At 41.3% G+C, this 22,424-nt stretch overlaps 1 protein-coding gene across 1 annotated transcript in view; it reads left to right on the top strand.

Annotated features, from left to right (window-relative positions):
- The window catches only part of Cpsf73 (cleavage and polyadenylation specificity factor 73), a 22,196-nt gene extending 10,114 nt beyond the window's left edge, over nt 1-12,082 (top strand). The window contains exons 6-14 of the mRNA XM_076191989.1: nt 2,838-3,013; nt 3,466-3,595; nt 6,808-6,983; nt 7,533-7,685; nt 9,233-9,341; nt 9,465-9,664; nt 11,317-11,451; nt 11,551-11,673; nt 11,813-12,082. Of these exons, the coding sequence (XP_076048104.1) occupies nt 2,838-3,013; nt 3,466-3,595; nt 6,808-6,983; nt 7,533-7,685; nt 9,233-9,341; nt 9,465-9,664; nt 11,317-11,451; nt 11,551-11,673; nt 11,813-11,908 (1,298 nt within the window). The 3' untranslated portion in view covers nt 11,909-12,082. The remainder of the gene's footprint in view (nt 1-2,837; nt 3,014-3,465; nt 3,596-6,807; nt 6,984-7,532; nt 7,686-9,232; nt 9,342-9,464; nt 9,665-11,316; nt 11,452-11,550; nt 11,674-11,812) is intronic.
- Nucleotides 12,083-22,424: the final 10,342 nt, after the last annotated feature.

Genomic DNA, 22,424 nt, shown 5'->3' with positions numbered 1-22,424 from the left:
AAGTCGAACAATCGTAAGTCGCGGCCATCGTAAGTCGACGTTTACCTGTATGTATATATATATATATATATATATATATATATATATATATATATATATATATATATATATGTATATATATATATGTGTATATATATGTATATATATATATGTATATATGTATATATATATATATATATATATATATATATGTATATATATGTATATATATATATGTATATATATATATGTATATATATATATGTATATATATATATGTATATATATATATGTATATATATATATGTATATATATATATGTATATATATATATATGTATATATATATATATATATGTATATATATATATGTATATATATATGTATATATATATGTATATATATGTATATATATATATATGTATATATATACATATATATATATATATATATATATATATATATATATATATATATATATATACATATATATTTATATATATATATATATACCGTATTTTTCGGACCATAAGGCGCTTCATACCATAAGGTGCACCTGTAATTTGCTATTCCCTGTCCTTACATAAGGCGCACCTGGTCTCGTCATCGGATAATCATGCATGTGTGAGTGCATTCAGAACAACATTTTCGTTGTTGAATGAGAAAAATCGGTTGGGATTTAGCAAAATTACAAAATTGAATGTTATATATTTTTATTTTGGTCAGTGAAATCAGACCACCTCCATGGACGGTCTGCCCTGCCAATAATCCTAAAAAACAACAAGCACGTTACGGGAATTGTGGGGAATAAAACCAACATTAGCAGTTTTATTCCTGGAATTCTCTATTTACTTAAAAACACAAGATTACAAATGAAGGTAAATTTTTAGTTTCGACCATGGGCGCAATATAGCAATAAAAAATTAATTATTAATTTTGTCAATTATAATGTATCAACGTAATATGCAATTTTGTGAGCGGAAATGAAAATAAAAAAATGTGCTGAAACAGATTTCGTAAGTAACGAAGTCGTGTTGGACGAATGGTACGCCATGTTTGTTATGATAGATGCTGACGTCGAAGATATGAAAGGGTGATAAATTCGTCTAACCTAACCTAACCTGTGTTTAATAAATCATTACCTGCAAATTAAATGTCATCCGGCTCGTCCTCGTTGTCGTCGTTGTGAGAGACGTTGGCGTCCCGATCCTATGCTACCGACTTCGTTCATTAGCATATTTGCTTGTAGCAAGGTATTTTTTATTTTCATTTCCGCCCACAAAATTGCATATTACGTTAATACATTTTAATTTACAAAATTAATAATTAATTTTATATTGCTATATTGTGCCCATGATCGAAAATAAAAAAATACCCAAATGACTACAGTCTGAGTGGAGCGAGACTATACCAATGCAAAATGGCTGTCTGTGTTGTGGACGCTATCATGTCATAGCCATGTTAGCTTGAATGAATGCTGTGTCATGGACGAAGTTTTCGCAATTTTCTTGTCAAGATACATGCATCTTGGTTATAGCATGGTTGTAACTTTTGCTAGGCCTACCATACACTGTCGCCGTCGGCAGGCTAGCCACGAAACGTGTCAAAATAGTACGTCACTATCCGAGGTATTTTTTTGCACTGAAGCCACATAAGGCGCACCACCCGATTTTGGCCGATTTTAAGGATTTTTCCCGCGCCTTATGGTCCGAAAAATACGGTATATATATATATGTATATATATATATATATATATATATATTTATATGTATATATATATATATATATATATATATATATATATATACTGCTTTCAGTCAATGACATAGAAACAGTCCCACTTTAGTACAACACAGAAAACGGTGAAGTTTTTTCCCAGGGAGATTTGTTGGAGAGACCAAGTACTGTTGCCAGCTACTTTGGGGAAGGAGGTTTTCCATTTGAGACTTGAGGCAACAATTAGTGCAGTAATGCTCTCAATGCTCTCGTATATCACTAGGTATCAACAAGTCTTACCAAATTCAGTCACCATCCTGTGCAAGCCCTACTATAACTTTCCAGGCAGAATAGTGTCATCTTCATGTAGCAAGTTGTTTATCATCCATTCTTGCCAATTTTCTCTTATCACATTTCCCTCTCACAGCTTGCATTCACTTAATTCATTGCTCTCCATACACCACAGGGTGTGCAATTTTCAGATGATTTAAATAGGAAGGAGTGAAAGGAACAAGTGTGTTGGGAGTGAAAGGAATGAGGGCGTAATGTTTTATATTTGGTTTACATGGATGATACTGTGATGCATGGAAGGGAGTGAGTGGGGGATAGGGGTCTTGGGGAGTGGTTATGTGTGAATGATATTTTAATGCAGCCTGAAGGGTCCCATTCTTCAGTGTTACTGCATGAGGGGACAGAGGGGGGGTGGGGTCACCAATTAAATGAAGCAGCTTTGCTGTGGATGTGCTGTGTCTTGCTGCATTGCTTCTGACCCAGGGTGATGGGCGAGATGCAGGGATGACCCATCATCCAGGAGGAGCCAAGATGAGAGGGAGGGAGGGAGGAATGGTGAATGGGGGTGGAATGGATGAGAGTGAAATTATGCTTGTTGACTTTGGCTACCTCCCTTGTAAGGGGGAAAAGCCTTTGATATATATATATGTATGTACACTATGTTTATGGTGGGTGTGTCCCTTGGCTGACCACCTCCCTTGAAAGGGGGAAGGAGTCTTTTGGTATGTATATTAAGTACAGATACTCGTGTATTTTTGTTAAAAAAAAAATCTTCCCAAAGCTGTGAAACTAGTAGTTGAATAATATGGAAAAGTAAGATATGTTCTTTCTATATATATTTTTTCCATCCAGATGAGTACTGGCAGTTACATCCAGAGTTGCATGAGGTTCCTATCTACTATGCATCGGCTCTTGCAAAAAAGTGTATGAGTGTCTACCAGACTTACACAAATGCCATGAACGACAGAATTCAGAGACAGATTTCTGTCAGCAATCCATTCCAGTTCAAACACATCTCCAATTTAAAGGTATGACTAATGTAAATTCTTCTAGATTAAACTAATGTAATAAATTTTACTTTGTATTGTTTAGTGACTTTTATGTTGCAAGAATGTTTCAGTTCATGTGAAGCCAAACCTGCCTTTTCTTTTTGGTTTTACAGATTGTAATAGATTAAATTTAAATTATAGTATTAAATTGTTGCTTTTTTAAGTTGTGTTTTGTGCTGGATATTTGTTATGTAAATATCTGTTTGGGGACCTGGATTGGTTAAAGGAAATACTCCTTCTTTACATGTGAGTTCAAGTTGATAGGGAGAAAGTGAGCTTGGTGCCTGGTCTGGATGATGTTGACAAGTTTTGAAGATGGGCAGTGGAGAGTTAATTCTCTGATATCCATCTATCAGGACCATCTGCCATTGATCCCTGTATTTGTGAATGAATGAGTGATATGATCCATAATCATGTTCCCTATGTTTCAGGGCATGGACCAGTTTGAGGATATTGGTCCTTGTGTCATCATGGCTTCTCCAGGCATGATGCAGAGTGGGTTGTCAAGAGAACTGTTTGAGATGTGGTGTCCTGACCCTAAGAATGGAGTTATTATTGCAGGTAATGTATCTTTATGAGACTGCATTTGCTGTGCCACAAGATTGGTTAAGGAGAAATAGGTAGTGAGAATTTAAATGTACTAAACACTGAAGAGCAGGAGACATTTCAGAAAATTCTGTAACTTTGTAGTTCATAGCCATGTAACATGATAATAAAGCTTAACCCTGCATAGTTAAGGAGGATAGAAACCATATAGTATGGTACATTTTGTTGTCATAACACCTACTTTTCTGAATAATGTTTTGGATATAGTCTGTGAAAGATAGTACATTTGCAGCTTCCATTAAAGATCGGTATGTGTTAGATGTTTCAATTGCATTGTAATGGATTACTTTTATTGAAGCCATTACATCCTAAATGAGGTTTGATGGTCTACAGATCTTTAGAATATATAAGTATACTCAGAATGTCTGTTGAGCTAGGAAGGGAGAAGACAGGAGATTGGGGTGAGTGGAGAATGGCTGTGTGTAGACAGTACTGTGATGAAAGGAAGGGAGCGGGCAGGGGATGGGGCGGAGGGAGTGGTTATGTGTGAATGATATTTTGATGCAGCCTCAAGAGATTTCTCTCCATCTTCCCTATTTACTGCATGAAGGGATGGAGAGGGGGGTTCGTTGATTAAGTAAAGCAGCCTTGCTGTGGATGTACTTGTTTTGCTGTATTGCTTCTGACCTAGGGCAGTGGGCTGGATACAGGGATGACCCTTCAACCATGAGGAACTGAGATGAGAGGGAAGAAAGGGTGGTGGATGAGAGTGGAGTGGGTGGGAGTGGGTACATTCCTTTTGACTTGGCTACCTCCCATATAAGGGGGGAAAAAGCCATTTGCATATACATATATACATACATACATATACCAAAGGCTTTTTCCCCCTACACGTGTGGTAGCCAAAAAGAAAAAAGGCATAGAAACCACTCTCACCCATTCCATTTCCCATATATTCCACTCCCCTCCACCCTCCCTCTTATCTTGGCACCTCCTGGATGACGGGTCATCCCTACATCCCGTCCACTGCCCTGAGTCAGAAGCAGTGTCGCAAGACACAGCACATCCACAGCAAGGCAGCTTCATAAATTCGGTGACCCCCCCTCTCCGTCCCTCCATGCAGAAAAGGAGAAGATGAGGAGAAATCCCTTCGGGGTGCATCAAATTTTTTTCTCGTACATACTTTGTCACCCCCCATCGCCCACCCACTCACCCTCATGCATCACAGCATCATCTATAAACAACCCCTCTCCATTCACCCCTACCTTCTGTCCTCTCCTGTCCTTCCTCCACAGACATTCCTCTCTTTTGTAATGCCCCTTTCACCCCATCCATCCATCTCATCCAAGGACGCCCCATCATATTCACTTCTTCCACCTCTGCCTTCCACACTTCTTTTACTAATCTTTCTTCATTCATTCTTTCCATGTGTCCAAACCATCCTAATACTCTTTCATCAACCCTATCTCCCAGTTCCCTTTCCACCCCTGTTCTCCTCCTCACCTCCTCATTTCTCACTCTATCCAGCCTAGTAACCCTATCATACTTCTCAGACATTTCATCTCAAACACATTCAAACTCCTTCTCTCTTCCTCTCTCATGTTCCATGTTTCTGCCCCGTACAATGCTGTTGGCACAATCACTCCTTCATATAACCTCCTCTTAGCATCCATTCCCAGATGTCTATTTCTCATTACACTTTTCAATCCACCAAGGCATTTACTTGCTTCTCTCAATCTACATTCTACCTCCACCCCCACTCCTCCCTTTCCTGCCACATTCGCACCCAAGTATCTAAAACTATCCACTTCCTCCAGTCTTTCACCCTTAATGCTCACTTCCAGCCTGCTGTCACTCTCTCCCCTTGTACATCTCATCACCTTACTTTTGCCCACATTTATCTTCAGCTTCCTTCTTTCACACACCTTCTCAAACTGTCACTAACTTCCTCAATCCCTCCTCTGATCCTGCTACAAGCGCAGTGTCGTCAGCAAACAACAACTGGCTTACCTCCCACTTTTCTCCATTTTCTTTAATCATCTCCAACCCCTGACCCACTACCCTTGCATTCACCTCTCGCACCACCCCATCCATGTAAAGATTGAACAGCCAGGGCGACATAACACATCCCTGACAAAGTCCCACCTTTACCTCAAACCATTCACTCTTTCCATTTCTAATCCTAACACAAGCTCTACTACTCTCGTAAAAACTCTTGACTGCTCTTAACAGCTTTCCTCCTATCCCATATATCTGCAGTACCTCCCACAGTGCCTTCCTGTCTACCCAGTCGTAAGCCTTTTCCGAATCCATAAAAGCCTAAAAAACATCCATACCTTTTTCTATAGCTTTCTCACATATCTGTCTTACCACAAAAATCTGATCTATACAACCCCTACCTGTCCTAAACCCACACTGTTCCTCACCAATTACTCCCTCTGTTTCTCTCCTAATCCTCTCAATCAAGACCCTCCCATAAGTCTTCCCAACTACACTCAACAAGCTAATCCCTCTGAAACTACTACACTCACACTTGTCCCTCTTTGCATATAGATAGATATATGTATATTCAGTTTAACTTCACCTCAGAGAGGGCTAGGATAGTACTTCCTTACAAAGAACTTTTTGAATCAGGAAATTACTGTAGTATGCATGGGTACAGTATGGGGTGAAGGGTGAGTGCATACCTTGGCTGGCTTCCTCCCTCACAAGTGGGGAGAAGCCTTTTGGTATATAGATGAATAAAATGCCTTTATTATGAACTTGCTACCAAGCAGGTTATAAGTCATTTTCACTCTTGACCTCCACTTCATTAGTGACACTCAGAATCACTTGTTTAGTAAGCGTCCCTTCAAAGTTACCAGAGGCAGCTGGATGACCACGTTGCGAATAACTTCCCAGGATTTAACACTTTGTCCCATACTACACAACACATCATGAAAGACTGTATTGTACACAGCTATGCACACCTACAACACAACATATACCCTGTTTCAGCCATGGCAATCCTCAGGGAGATTGGACAGCTTGGGTAGACAGTCTACATACATACATATACCAAGGCTTTTTCCCCCTTCCAAGGGAGGTAGCCAAAAAGGGAAAGGCATAAAAACACTCCCACCCATTTCATCCCCAAATACACTCTAGGGAACGAAAACAATGAAAACAACTTGTAACAGAAGACTCTTTTCTACTTTTAAAGTATTTTGTCTTTTCTTGTTCTATAGGTTACTGCGTGGAAGGCACACTTGCAAAGGATATCTTGAAGGAGCCTGAGGAAATTATTACTATGTCTGGTCAGCGTATTCCCATGAAATGCACGGTGGAATATATCTCCTTTTCAGCACACACTGATTTTGACCAGACATCACATTTCATCAGAACAATTAAGCCTCCAAATGTTGTAAGTGTTGTCATATGTTCATTCCATAAGGGGGTTGACCAACCTATCCTTATAGAAATATTTCCATTTGGCCAAATAATATTCAGGAAACTTGCTGGCCAAGTAGGTAAGAGTGTCACTACTTTCAATGCAGGTCTAGGTGATGGTGGTTTGAACCCTGCCATGGATGAGTTGACCAAAGTCATGGTTAATTAGATTCCATGCTACAAGGTCCCCTGTAAGGAGCATCGTCCTAGCCTCCTGATAGGGGGAGTGCGTGATGTTAAACTGAATTATCACCAAATGAAATTGTTTTTGTGGACATTAGGGATAGAAAAAATTATTTTCACATTTTTGGATTGTTTACTGAGGTATGGGAGTGTTTTTAGTGATGTGGTTGGGTTTTATTTAGTGTGGGGATGCTTGGTAGTACCAGGAGACAGTACACACAGTTGAATTTATATGTGGATACATACATTACATTTAGCACTCCACAAAACCCAGCCAAATGTTCCACCCATGGAATGAATGAAGCTAAAAATTTAATGTGTATATTTGAATCTTCTGCAGGTCCTCGTTCACGGTGAGATGACAGAGATGGGACGTTTGAAGAAAGCTCTTGTGAAGGAGTACGAGGAAAATACTGAACACTCAATAAAGGTTTTCAATCCAAAGAACTTGGAAACAGTTACATTTTATTTCCGAGGAGAGAAGATGGCAAAGGTATGGAAATATATATAACAGGGTGGTTATTTTTCTTTAGAGGTAACCCTTTTACACTTCATTCATGAGGAACTAAGACAGGATGGAAGCAGATGGGTGGTGAATGGGAGTGGAATTGGTATATTTCTGTCTGTCGAGTGGGTTTCTCTTAAAATGGGTTGTAGGAATTGTGAATGTTTCTAACCATAACGATAATTGTTGATTCGAATTTCACCAACTGGAACCCTGTTGCTCCATATTGACTGGCATTGGTTCTCAGGTCCTCCCACAGATCTCTGTAAAGAAATTATAAACTGTTTGTATTCTATAAGTGTGGGATTGTTTCTGGGACACTAGGTGAAAGAGTAAGAGAAGAGCAGTTGTCAGTTTTCAGCTCTTTATGTGTGTGAAAAGGTGTAAACAATACAACTGAAGTTGGTACAGATTGATCTTTGGCTCTGTCTAGAGACTGAGTGTTGGTTCTTCAGGGCTGCACCTCCTGATGGAAGTGGGATTTGAAAGTGGAAAGCTTTGATGTTGGTCTTGAAGGACCACCACAACCAGGTACCTGTCATTGGTCCTTATTCCTTACTATCCCACAGAAGAATCCACTTTCACGTGTTTGTAAGGATTTGTGTCCAAATGAACCAAAAAGTCCTTTCCCCATTATAAGTGAGTGGCAAGGTCAAAGTATACACCCAAATTTCACTCATCTAACCCAGGTGCCTTACCTGCTCTCATCATTTTTATAACTGCTTGCATCTCATCGTTTCTTATTTCTCCCTCATTTTCTTCATCCATCACTCATACGATCAAATTAGAAAATCATTGTAGCTGTTCATATAGTGCACAACACTGACCCATATATATTCAATATTGTCCTATGACCCTGGCAGTGGGTGGAGGACAGGGATAGACCTTCATCAACAAGTAGTTAAGAGATATTTTAAAAGGTAAATAAATGGGTGTGGAATGGGTGAAGATGGGTGCATGCTTGACTGGTTACTTCCTTTGTGAAAGGGAAGGTGTCTTTTGGTATATAGATTGATAGATGTTGTTATTATGATGAAAAGGTCTGGGGATAAATATACATACATATACCAAAGGCTTTTTCCCCCTTACAAGGGAGGTAGCCCAAAAAATCAAAGGCATAAAAATCACTCCCACCCATTCCATCCCCACATACTGCACTTCCCTCCCTCTTATCTTGGCTCCTCCTGGATGATGGGACATCCCTGCATCTTGCCCACTGCCCTGGGTCAGAAGCAGTGTCCTAAGACACAGCACATCCACAGCAAGGCTGCTTCATTAAATTGGCAAACCCCCTCTCCATCCCCTCATGCAGAAATGGAGAAGATGGGGAGAAATTCCTTAGGGCTGTGTCAATTTATTTTACACACATACTCCCTCATCCCCCATCCCCCATCCCCCGCCACTCCCCCTCATACATCACAGGATCATCCATACACAACCATTCTCCATTCACCCCTATCTTCTGTCCTCTCCCGTCCTTCCTCAACAGACATTCCCCTCTTTCCTAATGCTTAAATGTGGTGTGTACTTTCCAGGTGATGGGTGAGCTTGCTGTGCAGAAACCCAAGGATGGTACGAATGTGTCTGGTATCCTAGTCAAACGCAACTTCAATTACCACATCATCGCAGCCAAAGACTTGGGCAGTAAGTTTCATAGCTTTATGTTTTTTGACATTATAACACATAATTATATTTTTGAATATATGGACATCTACTGTAGTTGATTGTTATTTGATGAACATGTCATATTTTTTTTTTTTTTTACAGAGTATAGTGAATTAGCTGTTTCAAGTATTACCCAGAGACAGAGTGTTCATTATACAAGCTCTTGGTATCTGCTCCACTACCTTCTCTCGTCCATGTATGGAGATGTAGAGGTTGTGATTGGTGACAGCACAGATAACCAGTCATTGAGAGTGTTTGATGCTGTCACGGTGACTCACGAGGCCCCACTAGTTGTCCTTGAGGTAAATTATGTTAAATTGTATAACTTGATTCACATAGGTCATGGATTTTGTTCTGGTTAGTGTTAGTTAGTGTTCAGGGCAGTGGACAAGGTGCAGGGATGACCCGTCATCCAGGAGGTGCTCAGATAAGAGGGAGGGTGGACGGGTGTGGAGTGTATTCAGGGATAGAATGGATGGAAATGATTTTATGCCTTTCCCTTTTTGGCTACCTCCCTTGTAAGGGGGAAAAAGCCTTGGTATATGTATGTATGTATGTAGTGTCATATTATCTTATTTACTACATGCATACACACATATACCAAAGGCTTTTTTCCCCCTTATAAGGGAGGTAGCCGAAAAAACAAAGGCATAAAACCACTCCCATCCATTCAATCCCTATCACACTCCACTCCCCTCCATCCTCTTCCCTCCCTCTTATCTTTTCACTTCTTATTTACTAGTGAGGTATTATTTATATACATGTAGACACCAAGGGCCTTTTTTTCCTCCTTACAAGGGAGGTAGCCAAAATCAAAGGCATAAATCCACTCCCATCCATTTCATCCCTATATACTCCACTCCCATTCCCTGCATCTTGGCACTGGGAGGTGGGGCTGCATCAGGGCTATGTTATGTCACTATTGCTGCTCAATGTGTACATGGATGGGGTGGTATGAGAAGTAAATGTGAGAGTAATGGGCACAGGATTAGAGATATAGTGGAGAGAAGTGGGAAGTGAGCCAATTGTTTGTGGAGAACACTGCACTTGTGATAGGGTCAGAAGAGGGATTAAGGCAGTTAGTGATGGAGTTTGGGAAGGTATGTGATAATAGAAAGTGGAAGGTAAATGTGGGTAAAAGTGAGGTGATGAGATGTACAAGGGAAAAGGGTGCCAGCAAGTTGGAAAGAGGGTGGATGAAATGGATATTTTAAGCACTTAGTTGCATGTGCCAGGAAATGGAGGAATGGGGGTGGAGGGAAACTAGATTGAGAGAAGCAAGTAAATGTCTTGAGAGATTGAAAAGTGTCATGAGGCATAGGCAACTGGGGATGGATGCAAAGAGAGGATTATATGTAGGGGTGACTGAAAAGTGTCTTGAGGCATAGGTATATGGGAATGGATACAAAGAGAGGATTATATGTGGGGGTGATCATGCCTATTACACTGTGGAGCGGAGACTTGGATTGAGAAGCAGAAAGGAGAAGTTTGAATATGGGGGCATCACTGTTTAAGTGAAGTGGCCCTTCTGTGAATGTACTGTGTCTTGCTGTATAAGAGAGAAGCAAGGATGGTGGATGAAAGTTGAATGGGTGGAAGTGGGTATGTGCCTTTGGCATGGCTACCTCTCTTATAAGGGGTAAGAGGTCCTTGGTATATTGATAGAATTTTATACACTGTATATGTATATACAGTGAGACCTCTCATTAACGGACGTTAATTAGCTGTGTTTGTGGTGTTTTCACTCTGTTTTCGGTGTTTTTGGTGCCATTGTTTAGTGCGTGCAATCACTTTGCCACCCAAAAACCACTCCAAAACACCGAAAAGACCGCAAACACAGCTAATTAACGTCCGTTAATGAGAGGTCTCACTGTGTGTGTGTGCATGTGCATATATTTGTACATATATATGAATATTGAAGGGGGAATGTTTTGACACTGTGTATGTGTTCCAGTGGGTTGCTAGCCCAAGCAATGACATGTATGCTGATGCTATCATGAAGGTCATCCTGAAAACTCAAGAACTTGATTCATCTTCAGTTTCTCTTCCAAATATGATGGCTGGGAACTTCGATAAGATGCATTTTAAGGTGTGTTACAGATTTATGTATTTTGTGTTGTGAAGGTTTGTGATATGTGAAAAGGATGGGTTCAAGAAGGCTTGATTTTGAAAATAATTATGTTTTCAGGAGTGTCTGATAGAGTTGTTACAGGACATGTTTGGAGAGGAATCGGTTCCACGGATATTCAAAGGAGAGAAATTTTCCATCACAGTTGACAACATCGTTGTCAAGATTGATCTCACTGTCATGGTAACCCTCGATTTATTCGTAATTTGACAAATCGTATTTATAAAGGAAAATGTAGTTGTCATCTAGAAAAGTTGTACGAGTTTAAGATTTGTTTTGTTTTGTTTTTCGGGTAATTGTATTTATTGTATTTATTCCACAGACTGCCTCAAGCACCAATGAAAAGTTGGAACACATAGTACAAACTGCCATGGCCAAGTTGTACGAGTCATTAGCGCCAGTGTGTACCACACTTTAAAAGACTTGGAAAGACCAGTCTCGTACATTCATCCTCAAATGAGAATCCCCTGCAGTCCAAGTTTGCTCTTTGTTGAATCATACTGCAGTATTATTTTCATATCTAAGTACAAGAGATGTCATAAATTATAAAATTTGTTTACAAAATAGAGGGATAATAAACTTTGATATTTTATTTTGAGTTTTCTTAGACCATAAACTTTTGAAAGGAACCCCAAAGTAATGAATCCAAACTTGCAAGATGAAGTCGTAAGTATTTGTTTTATTTTTCCTCACTTTCCATTAGTCACTATCTATTTACATATACTAACAGCCTCTTCCACCTTATAAGGGAGGTAGCCAAATCAAGGCATGCACCTGCTCCCACCCATTTCACTCTCATCCACCACCCTCGTTTCCCTCTCATCTTAGCTCCTCCTGGATGACGGGTCATCCCTGTTTCCTGCCTACTGCCTGGGTCAGATGCAATGCAGCAAGACACAACACATCAACAGCAGGGTTGCTTCACTTACACGATGATGCTCCCTCCTTATGTGGAAAGTAGACGGAGAAATCACCTCAGGCTGCATCAAAATATCATCCGTACACAACCATTTTCCACTCATCCCTACTCACTGCCTCTTCCTTTCCCTGTTCAACAGACATTCCTCTCTTGGTCAAAGCCCCATTGGTCACACCATGCAATATTTTACTACATAAATTATTCCAATTCTCTCATGGAAGAGACCTGCAATTTACAGGTAAATCGCTATGGCCACATGAGGTTTGCAGTCTTCTGTGTGGTGGTTACGTCTAGGGTAGTTGGCGTTTGTAGCCAGCTCAGTTCTGTGTCAATAATGGTAATGACCTGAACATAGTTTTGCCAGTGTGGTTCATATTTATAGAATCCAATTCTGTGTTGGTGCTGGTGGTGACCTGAACACAGTCATGCTAGTGTTGGTATTCATAAGTTTACTTTCATGAATGAGGTGGGAGGATTGCCATGTAATGTAGCAGTGGGCATAAACCAGCTTCAGCTGTTGAACCCTGCTGCTGAGGTGCTGTGTCTTACATTGCGTCTCACCTAGGCAGGGGGCAGAAGAGCTTTGTAATCTGAGAGTGAATGTGTTATTGTGTGGTATAGGTGATATATTGTAGATCTTTGAGTAGTATATTTGTGTTATTTTTTTTAGTTTATTAATATATATCATGTGTGAATGATATTTTGATGCAGCCCAAAGGGATTTCTCCCCATTTTCTCTTTTTCTGCATGAGGGGATGGAGAGGGGGGGTCGCAGATTAAGCAAAGCAGCTTTGTTGCTGTAGATGTGCTGTGTCTTGCAGCATTGCTTCTGACCCAGGGCAGTGTGCGAGATGCAGGGATGACCCATCATCCACGAGGAGCCAAAAAAAGAGGGAGGGAGGGGTGGTAAATGGGAGTGGAGTATGTGGGGATGAAATGGGTGGGAGTGGATTTATGCCTTTGACTTTAGCTACCTCCCTTGTAAGGGGAAAAAGGCCCTTGGTATATGTATGTGTATATATTTGCTGTGTGGTTAGAAGGTTGTGTATAAAGGTAAGACCTAGAAAATTTGGATTCTTTCCCAGTGGATGGGTTTGGCTCACCTCCCATTTTTCTTTATTTTCTTCAACCATCTCCAATCCCCTGTCCATTACCTTCCTATTTACCTCCTCTATCACCCCATCCATGTACACATTGAACAGCCATGGGAACATGATACAGCCCTAAAGCAGCCCCACTCACCATTTCTAATTCTAATACATGCTCTACTAATCTCGTAAAAATTGTTTACTCTATAAACTGGGGATGGATAGATTCCTCTCATGGTCGAAGTTGTGGTTTGATGAAATAGACTCCATTAAGTTAGGTTAGGTTTTTTGAGCTTTTATGGATCTGGCATGTATGTACGAGTATATATGTTATGGATCTGGAAAAGACTTATGACAGGGTAGACTGGAAAGCACTGTGGGAGGTACTGCAGATATATGGAATAGGAGGAAAGCTTTTAGGAGCTGTCAAAAGTTTTTATGATAGTAGAGCCACATGCTCTACTACTCTCATGCATGAGGTGGAATGGGTGGGGGGATGGGGGGTGAGGTATGTGTGAGCAAAATTTGACGCAGCCTGAAGGGATTTCTCCCCATCTCCTTTTATGCATGGGGGGACGGAGAGGGGGGGGGGTCGCCGATTTAATGAAGCGGCCTTGCTGTGGATGTGCTGTGTCTTGCGACACTGCTTCTGACCCAGGGCAGTGGACAAGGTGCAGGGATGACCCATCATCCAGGAGGTGCTAAGATAAGAGGGAGGGTGGAGGGGTGTGGAGTGTATTCAGGGATGGAATGGGTGGGAATGATTTTATGCCTTTTTCTTTTTGGCTACCTCCCTTGTAAGGGGGAAAAAGCCTTGGTATATGTAGTAGAGCATGTGTTAGGATTATAAATGGAGAGAGTGAGTGGTTTGAGGTAAAGGTGGGACTTCGTCAGGGATGTGTTATGTTGCCCTGGCTGTTTAATTTATACATGGATGGGGTGGTGTGAGAGGTAAGCATGGGTAATAGGCCAGGGATTGGAGATGGTTAAAGAAAATGGAGAAAATTGGGAGATAAGCCAACTGTTGTTTGCAGACGACACTGCACTTGAAGCAGGATCAGAGGAGGGATTGAGGATGTGACAGAGTTAGGGAGAGTGTGTGAAAGAAGAAAGTAGAAGATAAATGTGGGTAAAAGTAAGGTGATGAGATGTACAAGAGGAGAAAGTGGCAGCAGATTGGAAGTGAGCATTAAGGGAGAGACTGAAGGAGGTGGATAGTTTTAGATGCTTGGGTGCGGACATGGCAGGAAAGGGAGGAGTGGAGTTGGAGGTAGAATGTAGATTGAGAGAAGTGAGTAAATGCCTTGGTGGGTAAAAAGTTTAATGAGAAATAGACATTTAGGAATGGATGCTAAGAGGAGATTGTATGAAGGAGTGACTGTGCCGACAACACTGTATGGGACAGAAACATGGAATATGAAAGAGGAGGAGTTTGAATGTGTTTGAGATGAGGTGTCTGAGAAGTATGATAGAGGTTACTAGGCTGGATAGAGTGAGAGATGAGGAGGTGAGGAGGAGAATGGGGGTGGAAAGGGAGTTGGGAGCTTGGGTTGTTGAAAGAGTATTGGGATGGTTTGGACACATGGAAAGAATGAGTGAAGAAAAACTAGTAAAAAAGTTGTGGAAGGCAGAGGTGGAAGGAGTGAACATGAGGGGTCAACCTAGGATGAGCTGGATGGATGGGGTAAAAGGGGCTTTGGGAAAGAGGGGAATATCTGTTGAGGAAGGACAGGAGAGGACAGATGACAGGTGTGAATGGAGAATGGTTGTATATGGATGATGATGATATGCATGAGGTGGAATGGATGGGGGTGAGGGAGTATGTGTGAGAAAAAATTTGATGCAGCCTGAAGGAATTTCTCCCTGTCTTCTCCTTTTCTGCATGAGGGGACGGAGAGGGGCGCCACCGATTTAATGAAGTGGCCTTGCTGTGGATGTGCTGCATCTTGTGACACTGCTTCTGACCCAAGGCAGTGGGCAAGATGCAGGGATGACCCGTCATCCAGGAGATGCCAAGATAAGAGGGAGGGGAGACGATGGAGGAGAGTGGAATGGGTGGGAGTTGTTGTATGCCTTTGTTTTTTGGCTATCTCCCTTATAAGGGGGAAAAAAGCCTTTGGTATATGTATGTATGTAGGTTAGGTTAAGCTAGGTTGAGTTAGATTAAACTAGGCTAGGTTGTCATGAAAAATCTGTGATTATTCTTATCAGTTAATCTTTCAGTACCATTCATATGAAAGTACAAAACCTAAATCCTTATCATGTTTTGCTAAATGGGTTATGATTGGTCGAACTTGTTCAATTTTGTGAACCTCCTTCAAGCATATTCGTTCCACAATGTTGAGGACCTTACATGCAACAGGAAGGAGCATTTGATGGACAAGTTTCCCTTCATTATATCCAAGAATCATCAATGACTTGGTCCCCCATCCCCTCACAGTCATGGCTTTTTCCCAGCCTCTCCTGGCTCTCTTTAACACTGGGACCTGTTTCAATGTCTTACTGGTATAAGTGGGAAGGTTGTAAGTGGTCGACCAATTTTTTCTTTCTTTTTTCTTATATTATCCTGTATGAAGAGTAGCAGCATATCTATCACATTCTCTGTACTTGTTAGAAAAAAATTATAATCAATATATCATACAAAATCAAACACCTGCAGAGATCTTTGATTATATATAAAATTATTTATGGTTACAATGATTGTTTATCAAACATGGAAAAAAAACAACAACCACTATTACAACTGTAATGCATTGTGGCCATGAAAGTTGGTGAGAGTACACTTGTATATTCCTCATCTCACAACCGACAACAGTGGTCAGGTGCAGCAGCTGTTCTACTGGTACCATGTAACCCAGTACTGTCTGCCACATGGCGACTAAACCGGCTCCCCCGATTGGTGACCCACAGTGAGGATGAAATGCTTTGCCCTCCACAGCTCCGTCCTCCCATAATGGAAACTCCAGGACAACTTCTACACTGACGGGGAACTGGTGTTGTACGGCCAACACATCGTTGTCCCCTCAGCCCTGCGAGAGTGCACACCGATCTGCCTCCATGACAGCCACTATCCCATGTAATCCTAGCTCCCAAGCCTAACCACCAAGTCTAGCCCCACTAAGCCTCCCAAGCTTAACCTCTCCCCAAGCCTAGCTCCCCTACTCTAGCCCCCCTCCAAACCTAGCTCCCCTAAGCCTAGGTCCCCAAAAGCCTAGCTCCCAAGCTTAGCCCTCCCCCAAACCTAACTCCTCAAACCTAGCCCTCCAAGCCTAGCCCCCTAGTCCATCCCCTGGCCTAATTCCGTTCTGTAGCCCTTAACATAACGCTCCAGCCTTGCCTAGTTCTCCAACCTAGTCCCCCATCCTAGACCCTAGGCCCCTACCCTAGTCCCCCAGACCAGTCTCCTTGCCCAGCCCCTTAGCTTAGTCCCAGGCCTTGTGCCAACACCCTTGTCCCCTAACCTAGTCCTGGCCTACTGGCTCCAGCGCTTGGCCTTCAAGCCAAAAATTTCATAAATCAATCAATCAACCCTAACCTAGTCCCTTAACCCAGTACCCTAACTTAGTTTCCTTCCCGACTAAGATTGGGTTACAAACCAGTGTGGTAGTCGAATGAGACGGGGAGTACTACAATATTCATCTTGTAAACTGTGTGATTTGCCCAATGCTAACCTTGGGCACTGCCTTGGATGCCACACATGGACTGACTTAAAATCCTCTGTAGACTACTTGTCGTAGATGTATGTAAATATTTGGTTGCTGATTACCATTATGTCACCCGTAATTTAGTGGGTGTTGATTGTAATTGACTATGGCAGGGCTGCAACTAGATTTGAGTTTTGCCGTAGGTAACTTATGCTTGATATGGTATATGAAATTCCTAGGCAGTAGATAGGACAAACATATAAAGATAACTGCCACCAACTATAGATGGACCAAGCAAAGTTTCTTCTTTTAGTTGAATACAACTGCCACACAGCAGCAGAGATCAATCACCAAATAGTTACCATATACTTGAGGAGGGGGAGTGTCTGCTTCACTCAAGCATTTCAGGGTTGAACTGGCAGTATTTCTGGGGTTGTGACTAATGGTATTCTTACAAGGTTTAAAGTGGAAAGGAGTGGAAGAGATGTGTGATGGGAGTAAAAGAAGTGGTTCTTTTCCATGTCTGGCCACTTCAGTTTAAAGGTAATGGGTGACTGGACTTCCTTACTATAGACTACTGCAAGGTCTTGCTGTAGAGCAGCATTTCTCAACCAGGGTTCCCTGGAACCCTAAGGTTCCACAAAAGGTCCCTAAGGGTTCCACAAGAACAGGTGAGATAAGCTAATGCACTTTTGGTTTTTTGTTTAATTTTATATACGTAATGTAATTAAAGATGCACGACATATTTTTGGTTATTGTAATAATGTAACATATACATCATCTTATCTAACCTATTATTACGATGAAAATAAAATGAGAGAGATATGGTATATGTTTTTTTTCTGCAGGGCTGGGTTCATTGAGACATGCATTTTATTTTAAAGGTTATGCAAGGGTAAAAAAGTTGAGAAACGCTGCTGTAGACACAGTTCTGCTGTAATTCACCTGACACACACTGATCCCAGTGGTCTTGGGTCATTTCAATTTTCTCATGAAAATCTTCTGCAGAGGTCTGATACTTTATGGTTAAAAACAAATAACTTGAAAAGGACCTGGAACAGGCAGAATACTGTACTTATAATCACTTCTGTTAGGTGTAAAGGATGTGATGTTTGAGAAAGTGGAGAAATATCTGGGGTCACAAGTGGGAGTGGAGGCGAGTTATGAAGTAAAGGAAACAACTAAATGCGTGAGTGAAATAAAAGGCATTACAAGGTATAGGAACTTATGTTTAATCTTTTATACAAATATTCCCCCCATTACTCATACAGCTGAGACAAATCTCCACTGAGAAGTGCATGTGATTTTTTTTTTGTACGCTGAAAGGGCTGTGGTTGTAAATGAAGCCTGAAATCAATGCAATCAGCTTGATCATACTGATTAGGTGCTAGCACGTATATGCGACACTGAGCTACCACACCTCTGATGGCCGCCGTTGTGGAGAGGGGTTGGGAAGCCATGAAAGTATTTTTGGACTTCCCGGAGATCGAATCCGGGCCTTCCGCGTTCCGAAATAGGAACGTTACCCACTGCTCCATGTAGGGATAAATGGAGGATTGATTAAAAAGATCCACAGAAATGTATGAAGCGAAGACTCGGCATATCCTCACTTCCCGCTCTACTTCCATGAAGTGGACATCCTTCTTGCATGTATTCACTGGAAGTTGCTAAGCTAGCTAGCTAGCCTATTTTCGGTGCTATTATAGCATGAGGCCTACCGCCATATATCGCCTACCCAGGTGCAGCCTGAGGTCTGCCTCGTGACCAGCGTTCCTCCGGGACGCTCCCCGCACCTGCCCATCAAACATGTGAACCGCCCATTTACACAAAAAACGTGACCTGACCTGACCTAACCTAACCTTACCTATTTGTGTCATTCTTAGAAGATGTACGAAGTGTGTATCGCTAGAATAAATGTATGGAAATATATGATAAGTTTATTTTTACCTTTCTTCCTTTAATAGGAATGTAATTAGAAATCCAATTATCAAAGTCATTCCTAGGATATGTACAAATTATATGTTTATCGCTAAAATGAATGTATGAAAATGGACCTCACGCTATAGTGCTAATGGGAGGTAGATTTCACGCTATAGTAGCACCCTATTTTCTGTTTCTTCTTTTCTTCTTTAGTTCCATTGGGGTTTACTTAGCTACTAGTTTGGTCTGATACAAAGTATAGTGATTGTGGTGATAGTATCTGGGCTCTAGGTAGACTCTTTGGCCTCCATGCATGGGGCTGTGTTCTTTCTTGTTCGTGTCCTGTCAGGTGCTGAGAGATATTTCAGCTTGCTTTGCCATCATTTTGGTCGATTTTCTTGGATATGTTATGATTTGTTGTTACGTTATCCGCATACATTATGTAGTCGCTGTTTGCCGAGGGAGGGTGAATATCTGTTGTGTATTTACCTAGTATTTTACGGTAAGGGGAGCTATACCGTGTGTAGTGTTGGTGGAAGACATGATCCATGGGGTACACCACTCTTGAGGGAGAATGAGTAGTTTTGTATTATTTTAACCTTATTCTCGTTGTGCGCTTAGTTAGGAATCTGCAATCCTGTCTTGTAAGTTCTTCTGGAAGCTTCAGTCCATCATGCCACACCTTGTCGAACGCTTTGCTAACGTCACGAAGTATTAATGTATGTAGGTGCTGGTACACTACATTGGGAATTGGTGGTGAAGGAAACTCGGGCAGAGTTCTTGGCTTTAATCTTCCAGGGTTAGTTCTGTCTACAATATACACGGTAAGCTCCTAGCAAAACTCGGAGGGTTGCCAGAAACATATTCTATGTATATATTAACAAGTTTGCCAATCATGGAATAAGGAGGCTGTTGCCATATGAGTTGTGAGGAAATTTTGGAAGGCTGGGTCGCGTCGGTTGAGGTGCCGGCCGAGCGTCCAGGTGGCTGGCCAGGTGGCTGACTCGAGATGTAGGGAGGCCATTGTCCGAAGTAGAGGGTTTGACCTGAGATGCCGAGAATCTATTGTTCGTCAAACAGGCGTTGTCAAGAAAAGTATGTGAGCTTGGTCACTGAGCAATGAACAGTCCCTTGGGAGATGGTAGCCGTCATTGAGAGTATCATGTTGTAGCATATATGTGCGTGCGCACGTGTGCACGCTAGGCATCGAAGGGAGATGGACAGCTACGTTGAATATTGAGATGTTAACATGTATATTGGTGTTGTGGTGACATTGCGTTCGCTATCTGGTCATACGCTCTCGCAATGGCAGTGGCTGTTCCACGGAGTAGTCGGAATCAGGGCCGGATTTACATGTTGCGGGGCCCTCTCAGGTTGACCCCCCATTAAAATATCGTCCCAGTTTTCATGAAACGTGCTGTCAGCCACCTCGAAGTTTGTTTATAATCACAGTGCCGCTCGGCGCTCAGCCACAGTCAGATGATTACTTGTTTTCTTTATCACGATACACAAAAAAGAAAGTTCTTATACTATTGTAATGGAGTTAGCCCTATTGACCCTGCCCTAATTCCGGCCATGGTTGGAATCCATATTGCCTGGGGCTGTATAGTTCTTCCTCTTCGAGATGTTGCCTTAGCCTTATGTTGGCTATTTTTTCTAGTTTCTTTGCTGGCACTTCGAGTGGTGAGGTCGGTCTGAAATGTTCTACCCTATTTGGCGCTTTTCCCGTGTTGGAAAGTGCCCTGTGGCTAGACCAGCAGAGAAGATGTTGGGTAACCTATCGACCATGTTCGGAGGGTGTGCGAGTATTTTTGTTGTTGTTTTTGCTCCTACCGGAGTATTAGTTGTTGAATCCTTTCTTAACTGCTTTCACATCGTTGGCTGTGCTTTGCTCCGTGAGGAAGTGACTGGTTGTCGATTGAGTAAAATCTACACGCTCGTGTGGTTGTAGTAAGTGTTGGTTTTCAACTAATTCCCTATTAACAATGTCTTCTGGATCTGCTTCATATTTTAAGTTTTCTTCACCCATGATGAATATTTTCACTCATTTTCACTCATGATAAATATTTTCACTTATGATAAATATTTTTTGCATGTATCTACGATGCAGCTGTCCCTTGTGTCGAATATATTCTTGTCTTGCTCATCAAATAGATAGGGTAGTGTGGTTACTGATGTCCATTAGTCTTTTTATTCAAAATTCTTCTCTCAGAAAGATTTTGGGTCTTTGTGTTTCCCTGCCATTTCCTTTACTCCAGCTGTTTCTCTTGGTATATGCAAAAAATAATAGAAAATTATATTATGTGATTTCCCTTATGCAATGAACTACCATTGTCACATATATTCCCATATATGTAAGGTTGGAATAGAGTTATTACTTTGGATAAGGCGTCGCTCGCGATTACGTGGGTGTCCGATTAAAGGACGAGTACTGAGGAGGCCCGTCCATACAATAAAGTATTTGTTCTTTCGTTTTGCACACTCAGCCTAGAGCAGAGCAGAACGTTTTAGTTAATTTGACCAATCAGGTTCAATCTTCATAGATGCAATTCCTATGGGCCAATCAGAGGACTTTTGTAAAAGGAACTAGGGTGCCTTGGGCGTGTCAGAGAGTCAGTTTAGGAGAAGAGTGCCTACCATGTAGAGGTGTGTTGCCTTGGGGCGGATTGTCGGCTGAAGTAAGTCCTCTGTACTCCCCCTGTATTATTCCTAAGTCATTTTAACTCAGCTAGTGTTTCATTTAGGAGTGTGGTACTATCTATGGTAGTGACGCGCGAGACCTAGACAGTTTTTCGTTGGTAAATAGATCAATTAATTAATTAATTTTCTTTCACCCCCGTTAAAAGTTTTCGAGCGGGAACCTTCTGTTTTGAAACTTATTTTACTCATTTGTATGTTCAGTGATTGTAATCATTCATGTAATCCTATTAACTTTAATGAATAGTGTATGTTATCTGTGTGTTTCATTTTTCTTGATTTTTATGATAATGCAAAATCAAGTGGAGGCCTTGAAATTTCTTTAAGTTACCAAAAGACATGGGGTCTTGGGAACTCATCCACCCATTCACTCTTACTATGTGTTACGAGTCAGAAAGCCTTGTAATTTCTATTTGAGTTATCCCAAAGACATGGGGTCTTGGGAACTCATTTCATTTACTTTAAATGTATTGCAAGTGAGATGTGTGAGCGAGATTCGTAACACCATGCCACAAATTTCCGCGATATTACTCGGTAAAATATAGATGTATTCCCCCCGTACTTTTTCGAGGTATTTGTTTAGTCTCTCATTCTCCTAAAATACGTTTTCTCTTTCCTTTATAAGAGAAAACAAAAAGATATTGGCCCTGACTAATACTTTCTCGT

Source organism: Oratosquilla oratoria, chromosome 10 (assembly GCF_046742065.1).
Source record: "Oratosquilla oratoria isolate Oo_2021 chromosome 10, ASM4674206v1, whole genome shotgun sequence".
Taxonomy (NCBI): domain Eukaryota; kingdom Metazoa; phylum Arthropoda; class Malacostraca; order Stomatopoda; family Squillidae; genus Oratosquilla; species Oratosquilla oratoria.
The sequence above is the reverse complement of the archived record's forward strand: the minus strand, read 5'-3'. Positions and strand labels throughout refer to the sequence as shown.